This window comes from Gadus morhua, chromosome 19, assembly GCF_902167405.1.
Source record: "Gadus morhua chromosome 19, gadMor3.0, whole genome shotgun sequence".
NCBI classification, from domain to species: Eukaryota; Metazoa; Chordata; class Actinopteri; order Gadiformes; family Gadidae; genus Gadus; species Gadus morhua.
In genome coordinates this window covers 4,423,501-4,446,454 of record NC_044066.1, presented here as the reverse complement: position 1 = coordinate 4,446,454, position 22,954 = coordinate 4,423,501, and the positions used below count along the sequence as shown (strand labels likewise).

At 43.6% G+C, this 22,954-nt stretch overlaps 1 protein-coding gene across 8 annotated transcripts; it reads right to left on the bottom strand.

Annotated features, from left to right (window-relative positions):
• Positions 1 to 1,663: 1,663 nt before the first annotated feature.
• lpar1 (lysophosphatidic acid receptor 1) lies at positions 1,664 to 20,208 on the bottom strand. Of its 8 annotated transcripts, none has more exons than XM_030341813.1 (4): positions 19,991 to 20,208; positions 19,808 to 19,905; positions 4,525 to 5,290; positions 1,664 to 3,072 (listed from the first exon to the last, which is right to left on the bottom strand). In XM_030341813.1, the coding sequence occupies exons 3-4, from the start codon at positions 5,276 to 5,278 to the stop codon at positions 2,708 to 2,710; spliced, it is 1,119 nt and encodes a 372-aa protein (XP_030197673.1). In that variant the 5' UTR covers positions 5,279 to 5,290; positions 19,808 to 19,905; positions 19,991 to 20,208; the 3' UTR covers positions 1,664 to 2,707. The 8 variants fall into 8 exon arrangements, with proteins under 8 accessions (XP_030197673.1, XP_030197672.1, XP_030197671.1 ...); XM_030341812.1 differs by having other exon boundaries at positions 4,525 to 5,287; XM_030341811.1 differs by having other exon boundaries at positions 19,812 to 19,905; positions 19,991 to 20,206.
• Between the last annotated feature and the right edge of the window lie 2,746 nt (positions 20,209 to 22,954).

The following is a 22,954-nucleotide window of genomic DNA, read 5'->3' as shown; positions in this document are numbered from 1 at the left end:
GCTTACTATTTATGTGGGGTAGTTCTGGAGCTGTGTTCTAGTTGTGTTATTGTGTACTAATTGTGTTGTGCAGTGGTGATCAAGTTATGTTGTGTAGTCGTGTTCTAGTGTTGTGTAGTGGTTATCAAGTTGTGTTGTGTAGTCGTGTTCTAGTTGTGTTGTGTAGTGCTTATCAAGTTGTGTTGTGTAGTTGTGTAGTTTGATGCTAGTTGGGTTCTTGTTAGGCGTGGTGTGTGAACGTGTTCTGTAGGCCTAGTTGTGTTGTGTAGTTATAAAGTTGCGTTCTCGTTCTGTCTCTCAGTTGAGTTCTAGTGTGTTGTGCAATTGTGTTTAAGTTGTGTTGTTATGCGGCTCAGTTGAACCAGCTGTTCCTGCTGGCATGGTCAGTGTCAGCACTTTGCTCTCAGTGAGTGTAGCTCAGCTGACATCTCAGAGCGGGAAAACATCCGCCCACGCTCAACAGTGCGATTACCAGCAGACATCTTGTGTGTTTTTATGATAACCGAATATTTGCCGCTGCTATTCCTTGCGCTGAAAGCTACACACAATCTATTTAAAACAGACCATTCAAAACTATGACAATGATTGACCTTTGAATTCTTCCCTTCATTGTCCTAAATAGTTTGGGAACAAAAAGTGTGAAAAGCGCTGTTGTGAAACAAGTCTTTAATGAAAATATCTGGGTTGGATGCTAGTTTGGTTATAGGCAAGCTACTGATAGTGACGACAATACACCACCTCCAACACAACAAATACCATCCTACAGTACATTTGGACAGAGACGGACATATTTATACACACACAACACATTCCCATGGGTGATTAACTTTGAATGCTATATTTTATATACACACATACTGTACACATGTCGTTGCACTGGTATACACAGTATGTCTACACTGACAGACACAATCATACTGCAGTAAGGCTGCTGCAGAACCTGAATCAATCCATTGACTTTGTCCCGAGTCAGTCCTACAATAGTACTACAGTACTGTGACACAGAACGCCAGTGCTATAGTGCACTTTACAACATACACTCAATTGTACTCAATAAGTCGGAAATACATCCGAACATAAACATTGAACCACAGAGCTCTGCTTTAATGCCTTACAATTCAAGAATTCTTCATGGAAGTGCTTTTACATGACTTCAAAACCATAATACTAGTGGTGCTTCAGATAGGAGGGAGGGTATGGAAACATGAAGCAGACAATAGTATTTAGAAACACTTGACCCTCAGCCGGAATTTAACATAACCCGTAGTCGGGTTTCCTCGACATGGGATTTATAGGAAGGGAGTTGGTTTGTTTGGTGCTGAATGAGTTTGTACTGTCTAGTTTGGTGTGTGTTTGGTGTGTGTTGGTTGCATGCATGGTGGTTATTTGGTGTGTGTTGGGTGTGTGTTGGATGGTTGTTGGGTGTGTGTTGGGTGGTTGTTGGGTGTGTGTTGGGTGGTTGTTGGGTGTGTGTTGGGTGGTTGTTGGGTGTGTGCTTGGTGTGTGTTGGGAGGTTGTTTGGTATGAGTTGGTTGTGTGTTGGTTGTAGGTTAGGTGTGTGTTGTCTGTGTGTTGGACGGTTGTTGGGTGTGTGTTGGGTGTAGGTTGGGTGTGTGTTTGGTGTATTGAATGTGATTTGTTGTGTATGTTTTCTTATGTTTGATTTAGTGTCGGCTACTCTCTTATTTACATGAACACTGCACGCACACATTTCATGTTATAAAAGACTATAATGAATATATCAAGACATCTTGAACCTAAATCAACAGACAGTTGATCACAGAGTCCCCCTGGATGCAGAACCTGTGCTAACATAGTAATAGTGCTTCTACCGCCCTCTACGGAGTTCCTTCATACTGGGGAAAGGCCTTCATGAGTCATACTGGGATCAATACTGGGATGGCTTCACAGTCACACACATGTGCACGCACAATCACAGACACGACATAGTTAATGTAAACTGTATATAGGACAAAGAAGTTGACAGATCATGGGAGGGTTAATATGACCTCCTGGATTTCTTAATACACTTTTTTTGCCGGACATTTAAGTAACTGTAAAACAACATGCATGGTCCTTGAATAATATACCAATAGACTACATTTCCCATGATTCCATGGTCCAGAAGTTTGACTGGAGGATGAGTCTTTTTCAAATCAATCTAAGACTAAAACCTAGACTGAATTTGAAACTTTAACTAAAACCTAAACTAAAAGAAACAGTGGCTGCTTGTTGAAATGAACACATTAACATGTACATTTTCTAGAAACAGTTATGTGGGCAAAGATGGCCTGAGGACTACAAATGAAAATAACTACAACAGCAATGGACGGAGTTTAACAGGAAACAGGAAGAGCAGGGCTGTACTGGCATCAAATTCACTTCACAGATTACTCCTTAAATAGTTTATATCAGTTGCAAACACAACAGGTTTAATAGAAAAAACAACAACAAAACGAAACCAAAAACAGCCACTGATTCTGTTTCAATTGATCCCTTCCCCTTCCTCATCCTATTCACCACGATTCACATCCTCCTCTTCCTCAGTTCCACTTCCTCCACCTCTCCATGGTCTAAGTGCGTATTCTGCAGCCTGTCCGTCAAACACCCCCCTCCTTTCCTTTGGGGTCCCGTCATGAAAAAGTTCTAGAACCCTTGATCTAAGTCTGAACCCCTCCCTCCACACCCCGTTCCTCGGGATCACCGCTCACACCACTGAGTGTTCGTTGTGGTGCTGAAGCTGGTGGTGTTGGTTGTGTGCTCCACCACCACCACCACCACCACTACTGCCGCCCCCAGGACTGAGCACGGTGTGGTTGACGGACGAGGCCGAGCGGTCGGACCCCTCCGCTACGGTCCCGTTGAGGTTCTCCTGCCGCTGGCAGCACAGGATCTGCCTGAAGGTGGCGCTCATCTCCTTGTCGCGGTAGGAGTAGATGATGGGGTTCATGGCGGAGTTGAACTCGGCCAGGAGCAGGAAGAACTTCTCGTAGGTGAGGACGGTGCAGCTGGGGCAGAAGACGTCTAGCAGGAGGAGGACCAGACCTGGTGTCCAGCACAGGATGAAGGCTCCTGAAGAGGCACACGAGGAAAAACTCTTTAATGTTGTGTTGGGGTTTAAAACACTCTTTACTGTTCTGTTGGGGTTAAAAATACTTGTAACTGTTTTGTTGTGGTTTAAAACACTCTTTACTGTTGTGGTTTAAAACAATTGTCACGGTTATGTTGTGGTTAAATAACACTCTTTACTGTTCTGCTGTTTAAATAACTCTTCACCATTCTGTTGTTTAGAAACACTCTTTGCTGGTCTGATGTTTAAAGCAATCTTTCTGTCTTTTCTTACTCGGAGGGTGGTTGGGGAAACACTTGAGGGTTTCTGAGATTGGAGCGCACTTCATTTCCTGTGTTGATCCTGAAAATACTCCTAATCCTAATAACTCCTAACTCCTAATACTCTGGTACTAATACATGTGCTGCCGATACCCACTAGTCTTTTCTTAGAATACTCTTCTGATACTATGAATGGGTTAGTTCCTACCACTCTCTTCTAAAAATACTAAAATACTGGAGAACTAAAAACATGGGCTAGTATTGTGAGTTTGTGGTGAGCAACTGCGGTCAACTTAACCAGCAACTATAACGCTTTTATTTTGAAAGGAGAGCACATTTATTTCAATAAATAAACAATGTGTTAAAGCAAGGACCCATGTGGGGTTTCAAAACCACAGCAGCATCTCACAGCTCACTGAAATCCAAGTACAATTGTTCCTTTAGTTTAACTTTCTCCCACTCACTAAAGATGCAATCCTCTTGTTGAGTTCTATCTCTAAACTAAAGCACATCGCCATCACTATAATTGACCACGTTCTGTTGTCAAGGGGAGCAGGAAGAGGAGGAGGGGAGTTGAGGAGGCATGAGAGTGAGGAGGAGGTGAGTGGAGGAGGCATTAGGAGGTGGTGACTTGAGGATGAATGAGGAGGAGGTGAGTTGCAGAGGCAGGGGTAGGAGGAGGTGGTGAGTAGAGGAGCAGGAAGAGGTGAGGAAGCAGGATGAAGAGGAGGTGAGTGGAGAAGTCATTTGGATGAGGTGAGAAGGAAGGGAGGAGGATGTGGGAGGAGGAGGTGAGATGAGGAGGCATGGGGAGGAAGAGGAGGAGATGAGTTGAGGAGGCCTGAGGAGGAAGATGAGGTGAATTGAGGAGGCATGAAGAGGAAGAGGTGAGTTGAGGAGGCATGAGGAGGAGGAGGAGGCCTGTGAGTAGGAGGAGGAGGTTAGTTTGGGCCCTCTGGAGAAAGGGTGGGGTGAGTTTTTCTGGTTCCTAGGAATGCCGTTGCTAAGAGACCGCAACTTATCAGCCTTTTGTAGTGGGAGGGATGCAGGAGCCCCATCGTAACACACACACACACACACATACACACACATTTTAAGGTTCCTAAAGTTGTGTAATGTGATGAGAGTAATGAAGTCCATCTGATCAGAAAACACAGCGCCTCACTAACTGATGGTAATGCAACGGGCCCTTACCGAGCACGATCACCACCGTCTTCAGCAGGGACATCATGGTGTCCCGGTTGCGCCGCGGGCCCGAGCTGTGGCGGGACATGCGCATGGTGCGCCGCCGCACGTACACAAAGATGTGGGCGTACAGCGTCACCATGACGACGAAGGTGAGCAGGTTGAACACGGCCCAGAACACCAGGTAGGAGTTGCTGTAGAGCGGGGCCATGTTGGAGCAGTAGTCCAGGCCGCAGATGCAGTTCCAGCCCGCGCTGGGGATGGCGCCCATGACGATGGACAGTGTCCAGATGACGACGATCACCACCACCACGCGGCGGTTGCTCATGCGCGTGTGCAGCTGCATGCGGAACACGGTGATGTGACGCTCGATGGCGATGGCCAGCAGGTTGGCCACGGAGGCGGTGAGCGAGGTGTCGATCAGGCCCTGCCGCAGCAGCCAGGTGGACACGGAGAGCCGCTGCGTGTTGGGCCCCGTGTTGAACATCAGGTAGAAGTAGGCCAGCCCCGCGAAGAAGTCGGCCGCCGCCAGGTTGGCCATCAGGTAGTAGATGGGGAAGTGGAAGCGGCGGTTGACGTAGATGGCCACCATCACCAGCAGGTTGGCCAGCATGATGAAGACGCACACCGTGATGCCCAGCCCCATCACCAGCTTGCTGACCGCGTCCCACTCGCGGGCCAGCGGCTTCATGCTGCGGTTGTAGAAGAAGGCGATGCTCTCGTTGTAGTAGCACTGCTCCGCGTCCTCCTCCGACATCATCATGATGACTGCCTGCTGGACAGACGGGCGGAGCAGAGAGACAGACGGGTTAGAGTCAGCACAGGTAGAGCAGAGACACAGACGGGTTAGAGTCAGCACAGGTAGAGCAGAGAGACAGACGGGTTAGAGTCAGCACAGGTAGAGCAGAGAGACAGACGGGTTAGAGTCACCACAGGTAGAGCCGAGAGATAGACGGGTTAGAGTCACCACAGGTAGAGCAGAGAGAGACAGACGGGTTAGAGTCACCACAGGTAGAGCAGAGAGACAGACGGGTTAGAGTCACCACAGGTAGAGCAGGGAGACAGACGGGTTAGAGTCACCACAGGTAGAGCAGAGAGAGACAGACGGGTTAGAGTCACCACAGGTAGAGCAGAGAGACAGACGGGTTAGAGTCACCACAGGTAGAGCAGAGAGACAGACGGGTTAGAGTCACCACAGGTAGAGCACAGAGACAGACGGGTTAGAGTCACCACAGGTAGAGCAGAGAGAGACAGACGGGTTAGAGTCACCACAAGTAGAGCAGAGAGACAGACGGGTTAGAGTCAGCACAGGTAGAGCAGAGAGAGACAGACGGGTTAGAGTCACCACAGGTAGAGCAGAGAGAGACAGACGGGTTAGAGTCACCACAAGTAGATCAGAGACACAGACGGGTTAGAGTCAGGACAGGTAGAGCACAGAGAGACAGACGGGTTAGAGTCACCACAGGTAGAGCAGAGAGACAGACGGGTTAGAGTCAGCACAGGTAGAGCAGAGAGACAGACGGGTTAGAGTCAGCACAGGTAGAGCACAGAGAGACAGACGGGTTAGAGTCACCACAAGTAGATCAGAGACACAGACGGGTTAGAGTCAGCACAGGTAGAGCACAGAGAGACAGACGGGTTAGAGTCACCACAGGTAGAGCAGAGAGACAGACGGGTTAGAGTCACCACAGGTAGAGCAGAGAGAGAGACGGGTTAGAGTTAGGACAGGTAGAGCACAGAGAGAGAGAAAGTGAGAGGCAGATAGAGTTAGAGTCAGACAGGGGAGATAGACAGGGAGACACGTGGTATAGGAGGTGGACAGGTGAGATTGACAGGAGTTAGAGACAGACATGTGTAAGAGCAGACAGAGATGTAAATATTGACATGAAAAATAACATAAGGATCTGGTTACCTAGGTTACCTAGGTTGCCTAGGTGTCAGACTTACTAACTGGGCTTCTTTGCTTACATGGCATTTAGGATTTTTTATGTGCTATACTGTAATGCTAGGAGGGTTATAATTGGATACACCACAGGGTAGCCTACACACCAACATACACTCTATCCTACACATTAGGATAACCACTAGCGTACATTCTAGCATACACCGTAGGATTCACTCAATCGTACACTTTATCATACACACTAGCAAAGACAACAGCATATGTGCTACCAAAAATACTAGCATACATAATAGCATACACACAAGACACACAGATTACCATATCAACTAGCATAAACACTAGGATAGGTGTTAGCAAAAACACTAGCATATGCGCTGCTAAAATCACTACCATATATGCTGGCATACACACAAGGCAAGGTAAGGAAACTTTTTCTATGCATCACTTTCATCCACGAGTCAGACTCAAAGTGCTAGCATAAACAATAGCATACACGCTAGCATATGTGCTTGCGTGTGTGTGTGTATGTGTGTGTGTGTGTGTGTGTGTGTGTGTGTGTGTGTGTGTGTGTGTGTGTGTGTGTGTGTGCGTGTGTGTGTGTGTGTGTGTGTGTGTCTGTGTGCGTGTGCGTGTGCGTGTGTGTGTGTGTGTCTGTGTGTTTGTGCGTGTGTGTGTGTGTGTTTTTATTTGTTCATTAAAGGATCTCCATAGCTGTACACTCTGTAGTCAGTTGCATTATGTCATCGGACATAAATAACATAACAGACTTTTAAAAACGAAATATATGAATACAATAACAATCAAGGAGTGTCATATTAAGAATCAATAGCTTAAGTATATTCAGACATTTGATGGATCAATGATTATAAACAAATTATTACTATTGCTAACTAAAATTTATAATACTATTATGCTAAAAGAACATTATTATTTTACAGCACAACAGTACATTGTGTAATGTTTGTGTAATGGCTGCGCGGTTTAGAAGTTGTGGTGTGTTCATGTCCTGTTTAGGAGTGGTGGTGTGTTCATGTCCTGTTTAGGAGTGTGTTCAGGTCCTGTATAGAAGTGGTGTTGTGTTCATGTCCTGTTTAGGAGTGGTGGTGTGTTCATGTCCTGTTTAGAAGTAGTGGTGTGTTCAGTTCCTGTTTAGAAGTGTCTTCAGGTCCTGTTTAGAAGTGGTGGTGTGTTGAGGTATAAAAAGGCGAAAAAGCGTGAGGAAGAACTAAAGATGGAGGAACTTTCTCCAAAATATTCAATGGTAGATAGGAACCACATCTAGCTCAACCCATTTTGACCACAACAGAGTTCATATATTTCAGACCAAGCAAGAGTACTATCAACGTGTGTGTGTGTGTGTGTGTGTGTGTGTGTGTGTGTGTGTGTGTGTGTGTGTGTGTGTGTGTGTGTGTGTGTGTGTGTGTGTGTGTGTGTGTGTGTGTGTGTGTGTGTGTGTGTGTGTGTGTGTGCGTGTGTGAGTGTTTGTGTGTGTGTGTGTGTGTGTGTGTGTGTGTGGTTGTGCGTGTGTGCGTGTATTTTCCATCTGGAGAGTGTTCCTGTTTTAAAAACTCACTAAGGACTGAAAAACTGTGATCTCTCTCTCTCTCTCTCACGGTCTCTCTCTCCCACTCGATCTCGGTCTCTCTTTCTCACGCTCTCTCCCACATACTCTTTCTCTCTCCTTTCACCTCTTTCTGTCTCTCTCATACACTGATACACTCACACATAAACATGCATGATACACTATTATTACACCTATGTATATGTGTGTGGGGGGGGGGGGGGGGTGGGTGTGTATGCATGTATCTGTGTGTGTGTGTGTGTGTGTGTGTTTGTGTGTGTTTGCGTGCGTGCGTGCGTGCGTGCGTGCGTGTGTGCGTGCGTGCGTGCGTGCGTGCGTGCGTGTGTGTGTGTGTAATGTATGTGAGTGTGTGTGTGTGTGTGTGTGTGTGCGTCCGTGCGTGTTGATTGAGTGTGAGCTTCATTAATAACATAACAAGTCCAGACCATTTGTGCCAACCCATTCACTGCCAGCCAGACCTTTTTGTTTCCATGGTCACCACAACGGCTGATGTGTTTGGCTGTAAGGGCAACGGGGATACTATTCTATAATATAGAGCAATTTCAGACTAGTCTATACTACTGCACACTATATAATACTATACTTAATTATTCTATACAACCGTTTATTGTAAAATATTATGCTTCAGGACTCTTTACATCTGTATAGTTTAAAATACTGTTCTGTAATATTCTTTATTATCGTGTAGTATAAAATGATACTATAAGTCATATAGTATACTTCATATACTATAAGATACAATTCAATAGCATACAAAACTATACTGTACTATAATAGTCTACCATATTAAACTATTCGTTACTAAACCATATTACTGTATCCTATAAAACTAAATACTAAAAAATACTACTACTAAACTATACAATATGATATGATGCTATACTATATTATGCTACCATAAACTACACACTACAATAAAATACTATGCCATTCTATTTTATACTATACTATCTTTTTTATACTACTGTATACCATGATGCAGTACTATATGATACTATAGTAAACTATGCCTCCTCCTCTATCTCCTCTCCTACTCTCCCCCCTTCTCCCCTCACTCCTCTACTCCTCTCCCCCCCTCTCTTCTCTCTTCTCCTCTCTCCTCTCCTTTATCTCCTCTCCTCCTCTCTTCTCCTCCTCTCTCCTCTGCCCTCCTTCTCTGCCAGGTTTCTCTACAATGGATGTATTGTTCTCCTCCGCCCTAAAATCAGCAGAGAGAAACATAAAAACCTAGAAACAGACACACACTGCCCTCACGCAAAACATGCACGCACACACACATACACACACTTTCACAGACTGTTTTGCACACGGATACATATCTGTGTCACAACACCCACACACAAAAACATATCCCCATCGCACACACACAAACACAACCACACACATCCACATACCCCCCTACGCACACACACACGCACACACACACACACACACACACACAGACAAACACATACGCAAATCCCAAACACACACACAAACACCCCTCCCCTCACACCCACATTCTGAAACAAACAGCTACTGAATACTGAACCCTCCCAACGTTATGAATACTCCCTAGTGTGTGTGTGTGTGTGTGTGTGTGTGTGTGTGTGTGTGTGTGTGTGCGTGCGTGCGTGCGTGCGTGCGTGCGTGCGTGCGTGCGTGCGTGCGTGCGTGCGTGCGTGTGTGTGCATTTTTGTGCGTGTGTGTGTGCGAATAGTAGCTTGTACAAGTAAGTATATAGAACTGCATAGTAGAGACTAGTAGAGCTATAGTGTATGTGAGTAAAGTGTATAATCTAGGTTAGCATCTAGTATATGTTAGTATAGAGTATAGTGTTGGCATAGGAAAGTATAGTATATGTTAGCATAAAGTATGTGTATAGCATAGGTTAGTATCTAGTATATGTTAGCATAATGGTATAGTGTATAGCATAGGTTAGTATCTAGTATATGTTATTATATTGTATAGTGTATGCATAGGTTAGTATCTAGAACATTGGTTCTCAAAGTGCGGCCCGCGGGCCAATGGCAGCCTGCAGAAACATTCCTGGCGGCCCGCAATGACATACAGATGTACGATGTTTTTTTTTTATCATTATATCAATATTAATTTAAACAAAAATAATTAAATACAAAGAGAAAAGTCGACTCTCTCTAGCTTTCAAATAAGTCCTGTTACATGTGTTTGTTTTAATCCGACTGTACATTACTTTGAAAGGATGAACCTCAGTTTCGTGATTTAGACCTCACTCCCAGAGGTCCATGGTGCAATGTTTCTTTTCACCACTGGGAAGCCGACGGCGTTTCCCGCCTCATTTTTTTTCCTTTGGCAGCAGTCAAATTTTGGGTTCCTAAATTGGCCCTCAGCTGTCAAAACTTTGAGAACCCCTGATCTAGAATATGTTGCTACATAGTTAAGTGTATAGTATAGATTAGTATATAGTATATTTAAGCATATACTATAGTGTTTAGTATAGATTAGTATCTAGTATATGTTAGTATATAATATGGCTACACATTGGTCTAGTCCTTCTACGGGTGCGCTACATGTTGCTAGTCTAATGTCAACTCTCATATTCCTCTACAGTGGTGTCCATTATCTACAAACTCACTCAACAGAGACTACAACATCACGTACAACACCAATACCCCATTCTAATACCCACCACTACTCTGCACAACACTACTGAACAGTTCTATGACCGAATACAATGCTATTAAATAAAACCACTACACAACACTATATAACACAACTCTACACATCACTTACTGTACGTCCACACCAGGAGCGACCAAAGCGTCAAAGACGCTTTGGTCGCTCACAAAGTTTCGCTGCGAATTTTTCTGTTCGCTTTGGTCGCTCAAGTCGCTCATGACGTACAATTCAATTATGCAGACCCATTTAAAGGAGCCGTATGCGTTTAGTAGGCCCTACAGACAGCCATATCAAATAGTGAACTCTCCCATACACCTTGGCCATATTGCCGAGACGGTTTTGCTTGTTCGATAAAGTGCTTCGACAACAAGTAGGACAGTGATTCCCCCCAATACAAAAAAAATCCTAAAATGTAGGCTAATTACAACCGAGAACAAAAAACCCTGCGTGCTGTAGTAGTTAAAATATGTTTCACTGATCTGGATCTGCAAATCATGATCTGCACTCATTCGTCGCATTCAAAACAAATAGACATTCGCGCACATGGCTAATTTGCATACGCGCACAGGACTGGTTGGCTCCGCAAGGCAAATAATGGAACATATCGATCTATCTAGGCTTTTCTGTCTATCTATCAACGCGTGTCTAGTTTTAATGTGATGTATTGTGTGTATGTCCAGTCAGACTTGTTCTGTGTGGTCTTGTAGGCTACTGTCCTGTGTGGGCCGAACCACCTAAATGGATTCCCGACGATTTGTGTCGTTTGGTATTAATAAAGACTTGACTAGGCTTTCTATCTATCTAGACTAGATATATCCCTTGTCATTTATCCCTCGTCTTGTCGATTAGTTTGTTTATGTGACGATTTCAAAAACTTTTTTGGTTTTGTTGAAAGCATGCTACACGCGATTGGTTGGTTAGATTGGTGGCATGAGAGCAAATTAAAATGATTCCCGCTTAAATACGAACGTTCTAGATGTAGCCTATAAATACTCCCGCTTATCATCACTTGATATCCAAACCACTACGGCGTTTCGATCTCTGAAATGAAAAGGGGTGGGTTCGTACAACACCGGGTGCCCAGTTACAGCCGCGATTAATACTTCAGCCGACATTTTGTTCAGTGAGTGAATAAAGGTAGGTAGGAACCAAAGTGCCTGCCGATGTTCCCTGGGATCCACGCAAGCGAAGAACGTCTACATTCCGATTGGCTGTCAGTGTTTGGCCGCTGAAGCGAATAATAGTCATTTGCATAAAGTTAAAAAGTTTTCAACTTCTTTTTGACGCTCTGGTCGCTCAACTTTGGCCGCTGGTAGCGTTGGTCGCTTTGGTCGCTTTGGTCGCTCTTGCCCATAGAAAGTGAATGACTTCCGGCGATTTGGTCGCTCAATTCGCTTCTGGTGTGGACGGACAGTTATACACAACATCACCACACAATACTACTCTACACAACATCACTTTAAATCATCAAAACAGAACACTACTACACAAGACTACCAAACAACACTTCTTTACGAAGCAATACTACACAACATCAATACAGAAAACTACAACACAATATTCCACACAACAGTACTACACAACACAACTACACAGCATCCCAACAGAATCCAACTACACAACACTACCCTACACAACATGACTATACACCACAGTACTACTACTACTACTATTACTACTACTACACGACACTAGTACACAATCCTACCCTTCCAAAACTAGAACACAACAAAACTCAATGGTACTATACAAAACAACTACACAACACTAATACATAAGACTACTACACGACAATACTCTAAACTACACAACCAACACTACTCTGAACAAAACTATTACGCAACACTATTACACAATACTACAAAAAACAATAAAAAACATGCACACATAACACTACAACACATCACTAGTACACATCACTACAACACAACATTACTGCAAATGTCTACACAACAATACTCCTGACAACCCGATGATGTTGTGCCCCTATTGTCTCCTCAATGTCCTGTCTCTGTACTGTCTAACCCTACCTATTCCTTAATGACCTGTATGTTGAACCCCTGCCTGCCCCTTAATGACCCGCCTCTGTACTGGTTAAACCCTACCTGCTCCTTAATGTACCTGCACTGGCTCCCTGTAGTAGCTCGTATCAGATTTAAGATGATGGTACTGGCATGCAAGGCGGTCGATGGAACTGCCCCTGCCTACCTCCAAGCTTTGGTCAAACCACACACCCCATCTCCATCCCTCCGCTCAACTACCTCAGCTGGACGTCTGGTACCGCCATCGCTAAGAGCCAGCCAAGGTCGATCAGCCAAGTCAAAACTCTTCCCTGTTTTGTATGGAAGCATAAATGTAGTAGTATATTTAAGCATATACTATAGTGTTTAGTATAGATTAGTATCTAGTATATGTTAGTATTACTACACGACAATGACTACTACTAGATTTCTAGTAGCCTAGAAATCTAGACGCCCCTAGCGGTAGCAAATTTAATTTGCAGCCAGGGAGGCCTAGACTTCTGTCGTCCTTTTTCGCTGCTGGAAACAGAAAACGTGAAAGGCCAATCAGATTGTGAGGGGCGGAATCGAGCCGAATGAGGACAGAGCTCTGACGGTTCCGTGTTAGAGGTAAACAATAATGGCTGCTGCTGCTGGCGAACAGCTGTCTTTCGACTCGGCTTTGGCCGCGACTCTTCAACCATTCGCAACACTTCCTCATGGAAATTTCGCTCTGACTACGTCACCTTCTTCGTTGCTCTGATTGGTTGCAGCGCTATCCTATTGCGTGCAGAGGGAACTTGAAAGACAACCGTTTATCCCGCCCACACTGCCACCGTACGAGACCAGACCCAATATCTTTCTGATATGGGTCTGGCTTGCCAGGCTATAAATGTAGCAAAATTCAAATGGAAATGCAATTTGCAATTTGCAATTCAATAATTCATTACATTATGCATTTGACAATTCATTATGCAATTTAATAATGTAATTCGACGAATCACATCTGGGCGGGAACTACGTCAATTCCTCGTCAGCCCAACCAGTAAAGGCCAATTTATACTCCTCTGTAAAGTGCTGAACGTAGACCATGGACTTATTAAAGAAGACGTATAAACGGAGACCCTCTCCGTAGCTTACGTGAGCAGACATTATTTTTAACTACCCGTCGACGCAACGGAGACGGACGGAGACGGCAAGGGCTGTGATTGGTCCTCTAACAAAATGATTTCCGGAATCACTTAGAACCTTATTTACTTGCACCTTGTTTACTTTCCACAATAAGGACCAATAAAACACCAGATAAGATTTGAAAAACGTATGAGGTTTATTGACAACACTATTTACATGGTAGGTAGTCATCATATAAGATCAATAGGGTGGCGAATTGCCCCCCTCGAGGGGTCTCCTCAGTTACGCCGTAGGATTACGGATTACAGAGTCGTCTATCCTGTTGTCTATCCTATCTCCCAGAGCACGCACTCTATCAACTGCATCGGTGTCTTCAACACGGTTGTACTCCACGTCATCCGCCAAACTTCGGCGCGTAGCGACAATCTCCTCCATCGGAGATTGTCCTCAATGGGGACAATCAGGGTTGACACATACAAACATAAAAGGAAATTATGAGGAAGTGACGTAGTTCACACCCAGACGTGATACGCTGATAAACTTTGCATAATCCTTTGCACAATCTTTTGAGATACGCTTTGCAAAATCTTTTGCAAAGCTTTTTTGCGGATTGAAATGTAATTTGAATTTTGCAACAGACGGAACGTGGCGAAGTGCATTGCAATCACAGGGGCGCTATAGTTTTTCTAATTGAATAAAGGCTCAAAAAATGTGACAAAATGTTATTCTAATTTTATTGTTATAACTTTTTTAAATTGAATTGAGGATTTCATTTTCCCTTTGCATATGGGGAATTGGTTAGCCTATAGCGATTTTTAGGACTTCCATTTGGTTCTATGAACATATTTACCGACAGCGATATATTGTTTCACTTCTTATGACAAATTGCTTTGGATAAAAGTGTCTGCTAAATGCCCTGAATGTTAATGTAAAATGTCAATGACCTGTCTCTGTACTATCTTACCCCTACCTGCTCCTCAATGACCTGTCTCTGTACTGTCTAACCCCTACCTGCTCCGTAATTACCTGTACTATTTAACTCCTACCCGCTCCTTAATTATCTCTCTCTGTACTGTGTAACCCCTATCTGCTCCTTAATGACCTGTCGCTTTAGTATCACAACACTACTCTACACAACATCCATACACAACACTACAACACTTTACAAATATACCCCACAACACTACTACACAACACTACACAATCCTAATAAACCACACTGCCCTACACAACATGACTCTACACCACACTACTACTACTACTACTGCTACTACACAACACTACTGAACAACACCACACAAAACTACACAATGGTACTACACAACACTACAATATAACACTACCCAACAGCCACGCAACACTACAAAATAGGACTACACAAAACTATTACACAATACTTCTACAAAACACTACAAAAAAACATTACTAAAAGCTACTACACCACACAACGAAACAACACTGCTGCACAACACAGCTATACACAACGCCACTTACAAGTTAAACAACTACACAACACCACACTTAATAACACAATAACACTACAAAACACTAATGAACAAAACCACTACATGTCTACACGACAATACTCCTTACAGCCCTACTATACAAGACCACTACTACACACTATTCTACACAACATCACTATACATCTTCACTACACACACTACTACAGACAACACTACACAAAACAACTACACACAACACCACTCAACCCTACACACACAACATCCCCACATAATATCCCAACACAATGCTACTACCCAACACTACTCTACCCAACACTACTACACAACATCACTACACAACACTTCTACACAACAGTACCATACAACATCACCAAACAACACTAATACACAAACCAACTACACTAACCTACTCTACCATCACTAGAATCCAACATACCTTCAATACCACATTACATATTGTGGGTGTTTTTCAGTGTGAGTCTATGTGTATGCACGTGTGTGTGTGTGTGTGTGTGTGTGTGTGTGTGTGTGTGTGTGTGTGTGTGTGTGTGTGTGTGTGTGTGTGTGTGTGTGTGTGTGTGTGTGTGTGTGTGTGTGTGTGTGTGTGTGTGTGTTTGTGAGTTTGTGTGTGTGTGCTATTCAAATACGCAACATTAAACAACGGTATTACACAAAACTGCTCCACAATACCACTACACAATACTACCTCACAACACTAACAACACTACTATATAGAGAAACACTACACAAAAATGCTACCAAAACACTACCACTACTACACAACACAGCTAAGCAACACTAGACTTATACACGTCACTGCTAAACAATAGCATTACAAGCCAGTTGTGCTGGACTGAGAGCAGAGTGTTAATCTTGGTCACGGGCTCCCAACTATAGACTGAAGCTTTCCTTTGTGCAGCAAAACAAGTCTCATGTTGCCAACGTTACTGGGGATGATCTGGAACCAGAACATAACCTGGCAGAGTATGAATGTACTAAGATTTAGTCAGGATACACTATCACCTGCTGGCTCCTTAATGACCTGTCTCTATACTGTCTAACCCCTACCTGCTCCGTAATGACCTGTCTGTACTGTCTAACCCCTACTTGCTCCTTAATTACCTATTTCTGTGCTGTCTAACCTCTACCTGCACCTTCATGACCTGTATGTATAGGGGCAATTTGTATTGTCTCCCTATTAATAAGAAATTACATGAGCAATATAAGACTGAGTGACACCCAGACACACCAACGCACACAAACAATCACAAAACAATGGATTCGGATTATAAACAAAATCCCAATCAGCGATACTAGTGAAGCCCATTTTCAACTACTTTAATATGAATAAATAAATACATTAATATACATTATGGTGTTATTTATTATGCAGGATTTAGATATGGGCCAATTAATAGATTAACAAATAATAGAAAATATAGAAATGTGTTGTTGACATACATTTCGTTTTTTATGACAATAACCCTTTGTATTAATAATCAACCAAACACCAAGCATATGGAGACACAGTCAGTACATCCTCCTCAAACCACTTCTCCCTCATCAGAGAAACCCAGGACGATTGTCTTCCTCTCTTTTACACTCTCTCGCTCACTCCGAGGGTGTGTCACTCTCCTGGGATCCCATTCTACACATTACATCATTCATCAGCCCTTCATCTCATCAGCCACGATGACATCACTGAGACGAAGGCACAACACATCCCTAACACATCTGGACTAGCCTGTTCACATCTGGACTAGCCTGAAATCATCGAGACTACCCTCTACCAATCTGGACTAGCCTGAACACATCTGGACTAGCATATACACATCTGGACTTGCCTGAACACATCTGGACTAGCCTCTACACATCTGGACTAGCCTGAACACATCTGTACTAGCCTCTACCAATCCGGACTAGCCTCTACCCATCTGGAATATCCTGGACCCATCTGGACTGGCCTCTATCCATCTGGACTAGCATATACACAGCTGGACTAGCCTATACACATCTGGACAAGCATCTGCCAATCTGGACTATCTTAAATTCCTCTGGACTATCCTGGACCCATCTAGACTAGCCTGAACACATCTGGACTGGCCAAAAAACCTCTAGACTAGCCTGTACACATCTGGACTAGCCTCTACCAATCTAAATAGCATATGCACAGCTGGACTAGCCTGAACACATCTGGACTAGCATATACACATCTGGACTAGCCTCTACCCATATTGAATAGCCTATACACATCTTGACTAGCCTGAAATCATCTGACCTAACCTCTACACATCGGTAATAGCCTCTACACATCTGGACTAGCCTGAACACATCTGGACTAGCTTGAACATATCTGGCCTAGCCTGAACACATCTGGACTAGCCTCTACACATCTGGACTAGACTGAACACTGATTGACTGGCCTCAACCCATCTGGACTAGCATCTCCCCATCTGGACAAGCCTCTACACATCTGGTCGACCCTAGTATACAGCACAGACCTACCAAGGTCTAAGTGTCCCTATCCACCCTGTTCTCCAAGCTCAAACCTCCCTCCGTCTCCTCCCAAGGTCTGTTTCCCGTTGACCTCTGACCCGAGAAGTCTCTATAAGTGTTCCAACTCAGCATCACTTGGAAGAAGGAAAGTTGTGATTTAATAATTCAGGATTATTAATATATATATATAATTCAAGAATAATAATCGTAATAATTAATGATAAATAATATAAAAAAATATTTTGTCAATCCATGGTATTTATACACTAGATCATCGTGTTCTGACCGAGGAAACAACATTAATGTCGGAAGTTTACTTACAAGTGTATTGAGTTTGTGTACCGTCTGTGTACATGTGGCAAGCGTGTATGTTTACTTACTGTGTAGATGTACTTAGTTTGTACATGTACTAAGTTTGTGCATGTGTACTAAGGGTTTACATGTTCTTACTGTTTAGATGTGTTATTATATTATTATGTTTATTTATTTTTACACAATGTCTTGTTTTTTAAATAATGTATGATGACGATATGCTCTGTAAGGTGACCTTGGGTGTCTTGAAAGGCGCCTCTAAATTAAATGTATTATTATTATTATTATTATGTACTTAATGTGTAAATGTACTTACTCTGTACAATTACTTAGTGTGTACAGATTCTTAGTGTGTACATGTACTTATTAGGTAGACGTACTTGGTGTGTACAGATTCTTAGTGTGTACATGTACTTTTTAGGTAGACGTACTTGATGTGTACAGGATCTAAGTGTGAACATGTACTTTGTATGCACAGGTTCTTAGTGTTTTAATGTACTTAGTGTGTACCTGTACTTAGTGTGTACATTTATTTAGTGTGTACATCTACTTAGTGTGTACATGTATTAACTGTAAGTTTTGAATTGGAACATGATAACTACCAAGGTGATTCAAAGCTAAACAAACAGGAGACATTCTGACTCCACAGGTCTAAAGGATTCAACACTCATATACTACACACTCACATACTACACACACACACACACACACACACACACACACACACACACACACACACACACTGTGTGTGTGTGCGTGTGTGTGTGTGTGGTGCTGATGTCCGGTCTCTCTGAAATTCTCTTTCTTTCTCTCTCTCGATCTGAAAAGGTGGACCCATGCTTGTCTTTCCAGTCAATGTTGTCTTGTTCTGTCTTTAAAACCAGCTTCCTGCATGAGCACACACACACACGCACGCACGCACGCACACACACACACACACGCGCACACACACACACACACACACACACACACACACACACACACACGACAATACAAGAGTACCAGTACCTTAACAACTTATTTAATCATCTAATTTCACATTTGTTCCGATAGATTATGTATGGATCAGTGATGTAATAAATACGAAGATAACGGCCGATTTTATATTACAGATGCTAGATATTGTATATAGATCATAGTTAACAAAAGGTCAATTGTTTATATATTAGTTATAGAATAGATGATACAGTTTGGATCAGATGTTATATTTACGTGTATCAGATTTGAAGTTCCACATGTTATTATTTATATTTAATATATTATCAGATGTGATGTTCTCGATATAATAGTTTATAAATAGTTTATACCGTATCAGAGCTGATGTTATACATGTTAGATATAGTTAATTATATTTTGAACTCCGCTGCCCAGCACCATATCCCCGAGGAAAATCAAGACAGATGTCATGTTTCCTCTGCCTGCCCCACCACCGCGTCTCCACTCACGACCTCTCGTTCTCTAAAACGTTCCCTTGTTCTGACACCCAGCCGCCCGATCCTACCCTCTGACCGGGACGCGCGGCTCATCACCCCGCATCCCCTCCGCGCCGGAGTCTCTCCCCCCTGGGGCGCAGCAGGCATCTGCTGACTCCATCAGAGCCCCGTCTGCCCCGGACGCGTCCCAGCTGCGTCTACGTGGCACATTCGGCACTTTGATTGCGTAAAAGGTCACCTTGGCGAAGATCCGTTAGCCAACTTGTTGAACTACAGTAGAAAACGGATCTTAAGCCCGCCTGAGAGGTTTTAGAGGCGCAGACTGGACATACTTACGGGGTCCTTTTCAGCTTGGGCGGTGCGGAGTTCAGCCCAACACTTTGACGCGCTGTGCGTAAAATTCCTCCCAAATGTGGATTCCTCGGCCGGTCTAGAGAGACAGCTGGTTGTTATCCGAATCCAAAACAGACACGTGGAATCTTCTCATTTTAACGTTCCTACAAATTCTCTCTTACTCTTCTCCTCCTGGTTTTTCTCCTGCATACAGACTCTCTGTGTCCGTCCCGCGCCGTGCCTCCCTCTGCTCACACACCGCCGCTCCTACACGAGAGGACCTTTGTCTGAGGGTGACGTCACACGCGGACACACACAAACACACACACACGCACACACAAAAACACACACTACGGTACTCACGCGCGCAAGCGCCTAGACACAGTTCGGAGTTGTTCGTGTCTCCCTCGGTGCGTAATTGGAAACACATTCAGCAACTTGTTAAGAAAACGAGAGGCAGGAAGGGAGGGGGAAGGGATAGATTCAAAGACATATTGTGTTCTCACCGATCAACCTTCTACGTAGTACTAATACTATACCACTAATATATACTTATTCCACCACATCCTCACCGAACTCAAGATAACACTTGTCTCATGCCTGGTTTGTACTGTAGTGGAAAAAAAACTAGTACTGAATTAGTAGAGATGTGTACAGTAGTATATGTTTGATATTGCTAGCACCGCTCAGGAGGGAGAACAGGAAGATATTCATTGACTTCTTCTTTTGTGGTAGATATTCTCAGGTAATTGTGCTTTCTCTTCTTGTTTTGGATTATTCGTTTGAAAGGCTTTATTGGGGTTAATGTGGTTGGTGTATCTGTTGTCTTTGACTAAGGCTGAATACTGCATACAGCTTTCCAGAGAGGTCAGAGGTCAAGATGTCTATTCAATGTGCAGATGAGAAGGTAAAGCAAGGCACCAACACTGAATGGTAAGGGCTTAAAAAGCTGTGTGGCTCAGTTGTGAGAATGTATGCACTTCCTATGAAAGCATTCGTCATAATGTCGGATAATTGTCACAGTACAACTTTTGGGTTGTGATGGTCTGGTGGTTGTGATGTTCGAGTCTAACTCTTATCTGCTCCTTAATGACCTGTCTCTGTACTGTCTAACCCCTACCTGCTCCTTAACAACCTGTCTCTGTACTGTCTAACCCCTACCTACTACTTAATGACCTGTCTCTGTACTGTCTAACCCCTAGCTGCTCCTTAACGACCTGTCTCTGTACTACCCCTATCTGCTCCTTAATGACCTGTCTTTGTACTGTCTAACCCCTACCTGCTCCTTAATTACCTGTCTCTGTACTGTCTAACACCTAGCTGCTCCTTAACGACCTGTCTTTGTACTGTCTAACCCCTACCTGCTCCTTAATCACCTGTCTCTGTATTGTCTAAGTCAGGAGTGCCCAACCAGTCGATCGCGGTCTACCAGTAGACCGCCGACAGATCCCAAGTCGACCGCGAGGGGTGAAGAAAAATTTCAAAAAAAAAAAAAAAGGTATTTGCGCGGGACATATACGAGAAGGTGCCGTGCGCAGACGGAATGAGGACAACATGGTTGTCCTCATCCGGGAGGTTGGCTACTTGAAAAGTAGATCTTGGGTCAAAAAAGGTTGGGCACCCCTGTTCTAAGTACTACAAACTGCCCTGGCTCGGTCATTTTTTTGTATGTATGTATGCATGTATGCATGTAAAACGAGACTGACCAATCGAACACTCATTTCCCTCTTTTTCCCGACAGTTAATTGCAACCGGTGGGTAAAAATGTTACAATTCACATTTAAAAACCCGCTCTCCACCCTCATCCTCACAACTTCTTGAAATGTTGCCTGCACTCTGAGTTCAGAATTTCACACTGCCTCTAACACAGCTACTAACCTCATGCAGAATTTAATCTGAGTCAGTGAGTATTTGCAGTGGCGAGAAAACACTTAATTGGAACTTGTGGATAAGTTATTTCGGCACTATTGGAGGGCATGTGCTTGTCTGGGTTGGGGAAAGAAAAGAAACTGTTGCAGGAGCTGCTTTACACCTGTTTGGGATAGACTGGGGGTGTGTTCGAAACCGCCTACTTGCTTACTGCTTACTACCTACTAAATATTTGGCTTACTTCTCGAATCCTTAAATAATGATTGAGTAATCCATTTGAGTAATCGACGTTCAGAAGACCGTCCTTACTTAACCACCTCAGATGACGTGAATCAAATGACGTGTCAATAACCTACCGGCCGGGCGCCGTTAATAAATATTATAAATAAATATATAAACGTCACATTTAACGTCACAGTACATCTTCAACCTAAGGATTTGCGGTGATGTGTTAAAAACAATTATTAAACAATTACATCGGTATGGCTGTGGGCTCTGCTGCTGCGGCTCCCCGTTTAGCGCCATTGCTTCCACTGTTCTTTTGAATAGACGCAGTGCATTCTGGGGCAGTTGAGTACGTCTAGTAAGCTAGCGATGCTTACACAAAATCTTTCCGGAAGTAGAAGACATTCGGATACTACTCGCTTACCTAACTCGCTTACTACGTTATGCTTACTCAATTTGACGTCATAGTTAGTAAGCGTCCACGCAGGTATAGAGGTCAGTTAGAACAAAAACCATGGCTGATTTACATCTCAACATAGATAATGTCAGCACTTAACCAAATCCTTTATCGAACCATCTCTTTGCTGAACCATCTCTACCTGTTCCTTAGCCTCCTGTCTGTCTCTTTGAACTGTCTAACCCCTTTCTGCTGTCCACCTGCTGTCATCTGTCTTTCCCAACCCCAAAAGGACACCTGAATTTTATTGATTATTGATGACTGATAAGGATCGAGGGCAGGGGATATTCGGATCACTCTGTTCACATCTTCTCATTCCCTCTTCATCGTGTATTTCAATGTGAAGACAGATGATCCATTTCAGCGTGGGAATGGTTGTCTCTGACAGGAATCAGAATACTGTCAGCCTGTAGTTTCAGATCCGCTACAAGTATATATGGTTCAAAGGCACAGTGCAAACACGCAGCATTTGGTGCAAACTACTTTACAAGCAATCTCTCTCTCTCTCTCTCTCTCTCTCTCTCTCTCTCTCTCTCTCTCTCTCTCTCTCTCTCTCTCTCTCTCTCTCTCTCTCTCTCTCTCTCTCTCTTTCACT